We start from the raw sequence: 7,165 nt of genomic DNA, 5'->3' as shown, positions 1-7,165 counted from the left end.
ATATACACAGAAAAACAAGTAATAAAATATAAAAGGTAGGGTTAGAGAAAACTTCATTGTCAAAAATTATGATGTTGAGCACAGTAAAATCAGGTTAAAATAATTAGATATATACAATAGTAAAAGTTAGATATTTACAGGGTAGTTGAATATGATGGGATGGGCAGAAATAAATGAAATAATTAAAGAAAAATATTTACATAATATATATATATACATAATATTATTATATATACATAAGTATGTTTAGTTAGTGTTCCTCTGCTAGCACAGCAACCCGGCCGTCCCGGTGATTATCGCTCGTAACGGGTTGCTCATTGTGTAAATTAGCTGGTATGTGGCTCACCCAGTTCGGTTACTCCTTCCCCGGGTTTGCCACATCCTGGTGTTATGATTTGTGTGTGTTTGTGTTGTTTATGTTTTAAAATATTTTGATATTATACAGTCAGAGCTCAAAAAAGCTGTGACAGGGCTATAGTTAGTATTGTCCTTAATAATATCATTGTTAAGCAGGACGTTAAAATCAGAGGTTGTACATTTAGTTGCTTCACTAAAGAACTTTGTGTTTAATTTAGCGATGAACTCATTTATATTTTCGATTTTTAGGTCTTTCCTTAAAGAGTCGTTGCTAATTGCCCTTGGGGCTCCTAGCATCATTCTTAATATCTTACCCTCCGTATTGGAAAGCCTTTTTTTCAAATTGTTGGTTATAATTGTTAAAGCAGGGCACGCATACCTTAGTTTGGGTTGTAGATATATTAGCCTTTTATTAGCTAAGTTAAGTTGGGAATTTTTACCTATGATTGAACTTAGACCGAAATAGGTACCTTTTGCTTCTTTAATTACTTCATTGATGTGTGTACACCAACTTAGATTTTGGGATATAGTGACGCCAAGGTATTTTACATTTTTAACAGGTATGATAACAGTATTAAATAAGTTAATATTATGGTTAATCTGATTTTTGTTATTAAATATAATTAGTTGACTTTTATCTGGATGAAGTTGTATCTTTCAATTAATACACCATTCCTCTACTGAATTTAATTTTTTTTTGAAGTAGTGCTCTTTTGGAGCTCATAGATTTAGCAACAATTGCGGTATCGTCCGAGTATAGGGCTCATTTAAATTACAATTATCAATGGGGAAATCATAAGTATATAAAGTATGGGGCCTAATATCGACATTTGTGGGTCGCCAGCATTAACTCTTTTGTATTCTGAGCATCATTTAATTTTATTCTAGAGTGCCTATTGCTCAGGTAGGAATCTAATAGATGAAGGATATCAATAGGGAAATTCGTGTTATAAAATTTGACTACTAATCCCTTATGCCATACTCGATCGAACGCTTTCGCGACGTCGAGCAGGATAAGGGCCATAGTTTTATTTTTGAATTTACTAATAAATTCGAGTATATTAATAAGCTGTTTTGTAGTGGATAAATTGGGCCTGAAGCCGTATTGTTGCTTAGGGATCTTATCTAGATAATTATGTAGTCTTTTTTGCAGAATTTTTTCTAGTATTTTAGGAGTAGTGGGAAGTAAACTTATGGGTCGGTAATTTTTTGGATCTGACGCACATTTGCCTGGTTTAGGGAATAAAATAACATCAGAATTTTTCCATAGATCTGGAAAATATCTAAGGTTTAAACAAGCATTGAAGATGCTCTTGAATAGAAGTATGATGCTTGGAGGAGCATTTTTAGCATTTCATTTGAAATAGAATCGTGGCCGGGACCTTTCGATTTTTTAGCTTTTTAATAATATTGCTGATTTCATGATCACTGGCATTATCCATAATATTATTACTAGGGGTTGAATTAATTTTATCATAGGTTAAGCTAACATAATTTTCTTTGAGAGGGTATGATATATTATTAAGTGAGAACTGTTTTTGCATAACAGTAGAAAAAACCTTGGCTTTATCGTTATTAGTATAGGCTTAATTGATTGATTGAATGTAGAGTTTAATGGCACAAGATCCATAACAGGATATGCTGCGCCGAACAGTTCGTTAATGCCGCTTAAAATGTAAGATGCATATTACAATTTCATTTTATAAAATACATAAAGGCAATAAAACCGTCAATAGCGAGACGAGTATATTTAAAAGTCAATCAATTCCATTAAAAGGCGTAGTTATATAAAATACATGAAATAGGTAAAACTGTGTATGGATAATAAATAAGAGTGAATAAAATCAGATAGAACCAGCTATATATAATATAAAATACAAATAGCTCGCAGAAATGCGAGAATGTTAGGATGATGGTTTTCACTTAACAAATCCTTCATACATAAAATAGTGCTATTAAAAAAGGTAATACGATGTTGGTTATAACAGGGACAAATAGTTAAAATGTGATGAAGCGTAAGTAAAAGGTTACAAGTGTCGCATTTGGGAGGAGGTTCTCCAAACAACAGATGAAGATGGGTGAGTCGAGTGTAGCCGGTTCTGAGGCGAGTAAGCTTTAAAGCCATATCACACTTAGCGAAAATTCGTTCAATTCAACCATCAACTCAACCCCAACTTCGACTTTCTGTTCAACAACCACCTGGAACAGTTGAACTATGGTTGCCATACGGTTGAAAAGAGTTGACCATTGATAAACGAATGATTTCTTTTTTAGGCGATTAAGTGCTTTATACACAGACGAATAAAATTTTTCATCGGAAGACTCAGCACGTGTGGTAGTTAAATTTAATTTAATCGACGGCAATGGATCCTTCCTTTGCAATTTCAAGTTTGATTGTTTACAGTTTGATAAAGAAGAAAAAAGAAAAGAAAAGGACACTTTGGACTAAAGCATGGCGCTTACGAAGACAGAGATTAGGCTGTTATGAAAATTTATTGAGAAAATTGGCTTTGGAAGTAAGTTTGTTTTTATTTGTGCAATCTTTGACATACAAGTTAAAAATTTATAATTAGTTTTAATGTTGGAAAAGTAAATTAGGAAAAAAAAAATTCACCATTTTGTCATATTCGTTGCATGCTGTACTAATTTCACTTATTATCATAAATTAAACATATGAATTTTTATCTTTAGCTAATAGATATGTTTTTAGATTATTATTAGTCATATACTTATTTTAAATTATTCAAATAAATTACCGTTAAGTTTTTTCCATATATTTAATAACATAATATTGCTTTTTGCAATTTACATTTACTATGTATATTTGACTACGGAGGAAACAAAATTTAGTATAAAAGTAAAACTAAACAGAACAAAATTTAGGAGTTTGATAGTTGTTTGCACCAAATTAATGCAATAACAATTATTTTTTTAATGTTTTTGAAAAATTTTTAAAATAGTTTTTTAAGAGTTTGAGAAGTATTATATATATGTTTAGTGAATTACTGTAGTTTGAAAAAAATTGTGCTATTTATTGAAAATTAAATGTTTATGTGAATTATCTGTTTCAGGACCAGGAAAGCTACAGGAGATTTCTAAGAATGGACACTGAAAGTTTTGAGTATTTGCTGGAAAGGATTGAACCATTAATAAGCAGACAAGACACACACATGAGAAAAGCAATACCAGCTGGTGAAAGATTAGCTATTACTTTGAGATACTTAGCAACTGGTAATTAAAACAAATTATTAATTGTTTCAATTAAAATATTTACTTTTTTAAATATAACGTAGCATTTTTTGGGGGGGAAGGGGTGATTTTTAAGTTTAATTACCTTTCCTCCAATAATTATACGTTTACATGGGCTCTGGACCTTAAAAATATTGATTGTATGGTGTAAAACAATTATTTAGTGTACTTATTTTTGTTAAACGGATATAATCAAAACTTTAATATTTCTTTAAAAAATCCCATTATTACATACATATATCTTAAGTATATGCTTGATTTCTGATTGTTTATATATGTTTATCCACCTTAAAATTAGTCATTATTAAAAATATTTCTTTAAATGAACTTTTATTAGATATTTTAAAATGTTTCATTTTATCAATCTTTAAAAGATAGAATTAAACTATAAGTGTGCTAAGTCTTTTTAAGAAATAATATAATAGTATTATTGTATATTATAAATAATCATAATTTTTGCAACCCTTAATTATAAAATCAATTTTATGAAGTTCCCTGCCAAAAATTATTGGCCAGAACAAGATAGTCAATTTTTCAAGTTTTTCACAAAAGAGCTAAATAAATTTCATTTAGCTCTCTTCCGTAAATAAATAAATTTCTGCCATATATACTATTTTGAGTTAAAAAAATTAATGGACTTATAAAAATGTTTTTGCAAGTATTTTACAGATTAGCTTTGTTTTATTAACCGGGACAGGTAATTTTTATACGCTTCATTGAAATTGTGTATTTTAGTTTGCTATTGTTTGACAGTTTACATGACATATATTTCCTAACTAAATTTACCACTTCAATACCAGTAAATATGTAACAAAAAGTTTTTATAAGCATTAAAACACTTTTCCTCAATTATTTTTCCAAAGTGATTGATTTGGAATTGTCTTTGAGCATCTCATGTTCTAAATGTCACTTTTACATTATCCATTGGATAATGTATTAAAATGTATATTATTAAAATGTATTTTAATAATATTATAACCTTCAGGTGAATCAGCATTTTATGCATTCCATTTTTAAGGCTGTCTATGTAAATAAAATTGTTTACTTGTTTAGCAAAATATTTTTTTGCACTATAAAATCTAATTCAAATCTTGTTTAATTTCAACAGGGGAGACACAAAGCTCCATTGCTTTTCAGTTCAGGGTTGCCCAGAATACAATATCAGGTATCATACCAGCGGTATGCTCAGCAATAGCTGAAGTTTTAAAAGAAGAGATGCAAGTTCCAAGTTGTCCAGAGGAATGGCTCAAGATTTCAGAGGACTTTTTCGACAAATGGAATTTTCCTAATTGTATTGGAGCGATGGATGGAAAACATATTAGCATTGTCCCACCTCCCAATTCAGGATCATTGTACTATAACCACAAACATTTCAACAGTATTGTGTTGCTAGCTTTGGTTGATGCAAATTTGAAATTCATATATGTAGACATTGGAACGAATGGGCGAATTAGTGATGGTAGCGTGTACAAAAAGTGCACACTTAAAAAAAATATTGAGGAGGGGAAATTAAATATACCAGGAGGACAATTACTTCCTGGTACTAATCTAGCCGCACCATTTGTTGTTGTGGCTGATGATGCCTTCCCCCTTGAGGAGCACTTAATGAAACCTTTCCCGGGTAAATCTCTTTCAATAGAGAATCGAATTTTTAATTATCGTTTATCTCGGGCAAGACGAGTATCAGAGAATGCTTTTGGCATCTTGGCCTCAAGATTCAGAGTTTTTCAAACAAAAATTTTGACACGTCTTGTCCAAGCTACTAAAATAGTCATGGCAGCGTGTAGTTTGCACAATTTTTTGAGGTCAAGATGCCTTAATTTATATGCTCCCCCATCAAGCTTGGATAGAGAAGACCTTGAAAAAAGAAAGTATTTTTAAGGTAGTTGGAGAGACAGTGCCGAGCCCCTTATCCCTCTTACAAAAAGCGCACGGAATGGGTCTTTTGTAGCAATGGAGGTGAGAACAAGATTCTCGACATATTTTAATGGAGCTGGTTTTGTACCATGGCAAAACGATATGTGCGATTTGCACTAAAAATTTTATTGTTATTAGTTATGTTATTTTTATGTTTTTTAATATGACGATGAATAAATTTTTCTCTGTTCTATCTAAAACTTATTTTTTTGAACTTCTACATTTTTCATTATTCCATTGATCTTAAAGGACTAATGGTAACTCATAGATTAATTGCTTCAAAATCAATAAATGTATAGAACAGGGGTGGCCAATTTGCCGCTCTTTGAAGGATTATTTGTGGATCTCGATAAATGTACCCAAGTTCCATTTTAATTTTGTTGCTATTATATTTTAATATTTTTCTGAATCAATTTGAAATTTCAAAGGGAATTTTCCATTTCCACTATAATTATGATCCAAAAAGTATTTGACAAAATAGAAATGCAAAACGATCAAACTCTACAATTAAAATATAAGTCGATGTTGAGGCTGCTTGTCGAATTATTTCAATATTCAGAACAATGTACTAATGTGAATAATTTTATTCTTCTTTAAAGTTTGTTAAATCCAAACACAGATCAGTATTAACTAACCAGCATCTAAAAGAATTACTGAGAAGTGCTGTCACCAATTATTCAACAAATGTTAAAGAATTATCAAAAGAAGTAAAATAAATGCATTTAATATTTAAGTTCAATACACATATTTTGTACTTATATTTATATGTTTTCAATATAATTTCTGTAAAAAAAATTGAATAATTTTAGCATACCTTTTGAATATGTATTTAATTGCGGCTCGCTAAAACTTCAAATTTTGAAAAATGGCTCGCTTATCAACGAGCTTGGCCACCCATTATGAAATTATCACTTAAAAATACACTTCTGAAATTCATACATTCGTACACAACAAATCAAGATGAGTAAAAAGAAAAAAACTTATAAAGGTACGAAAAAGATTTAGAACAATATGAAAATTTATTAATTCATTAAAAACTTAAATGCTGTTTTAATATTTTTTTTTGAGCCCGAATTCTTTTCTCTTTGTCGGGTATTTGTTTTAGAATTTGGGCCACACATAACCCACATGTATCCTCAACGGAAGCTTCCTTCGGAGCAGGTATCCGGCGCAAGGCGGTCATTGCTTCTTGTAGCAAATTTTCCTCAGCGTTATCTGCCTTTCTTTTCTTCCTTTGCTTCAGTTTAGGTTTATCTTTCGAAGTCCCCGGACAGTTATCCTTCCTCTATCATTTCTTGTTCCTCATTTCCATTCATTATTTCTTGTTCAAGATAATCCGGATGATCTTCTACGATATCTTGACTATAACTGCATGCAAAGGTTATTGAATCCAGAGGATCATTTGATTGTTCCACATTCTAAAAAATGAAATATTTTTATGAATTACTTACTAGAATTGAACATTACAACAGCAGCAGATGCATACACACTGTAAAAGAAATTTATTCATAAAGCTACATCATTAAAACCAAATTTGTCTTAATTTTACTTAAAAAGAAAACACTGTAATTAGCTTATTCTTTGATATTTTTAGTTTCTTCTTCCTATATTAATTCTATTTGAAAATAATTTTATTAACTTA

General features: G+C 30.5%; 2 protein-coding genes across 2 annotated transcripts in view; one reads left to right on the top strand and one right to left on the bottom strand.

The window, feature by feature from the left end:
- Nucleotides 1–7,165, bottom strand: part of LOC107454523 (extra spindle pole bodies like 1, separase) — a 313,495-nt gene that overhangs the window by 185,420 nt on the left and 120,910 nt on the right. The gene's annotated exons all lie outside the window — the stretch shown is intronic.
- Nucleotides 2,150–6,457, top strand: LOC107442947 (uncharacterized). The gene is made up of 3 exons (XM_043041311.2): nt 2,150–2,873; nt 3,429–3,588; nt 4,715–6,457. The coding sequence occupies exons 1-3, from the start codon at nt 2,721–2,723 to the stop codon at nt 5,485–5,487; spliced, it is 1,086 nt and encodes a 361-aa protein (XP_042897245.2). The 5' UTR covers nt 2,150–2,720; the 3' UTR covers nt 5,488–6,457.

The sequence above is a fragment of the Parasteatoda tepidariorum genome, chromosome 10 (assembly GCF_043381705.1).
Source record: "Parasteatoda tepidariorum isolate YZ-2023 chromosome 10, CAS_Ptep_4.0, whole genome shotgun sequence".
In the NCBI taxonomy this organism is placed as follows: domain Eukaryota; kingdom Metazoa; phylum Arthropoda; class Arachnida; order Araneae; family Theridiidae; genus Parasteatoda; species Parasteatoda tepidariorum.
Note: the sequence above shows the minus strand (reverse complement) of the source record. Positions and strands in the feature narration are given on the sequence as shown.

Excerpts from the sequence above, each read along its gene's own strand:
- LOC107442947 (XM_043041311.2), top strand. The coding sequence starts at position 2,721 with ATGGATCCTTCCTTTGCAATTTCAAGTTTGATTGTTTACAGTTTGATA. Across the intron at positions 2,874-3,428 it reads TGAGAAAATTGGCTTTGGAA|GACCAGGAAAGCTACAGGAG; the intron begins GTAAGTTTGTTT and ends TATCTGTTTCAG. Across the intron at positions 3,589-4,714 it reads TTTGAGATACTTAGCAACTG|GGGAGACACAAAGCTCCATT; the intron begins GTAATTAAAACA and ends TAATTTCAACAG.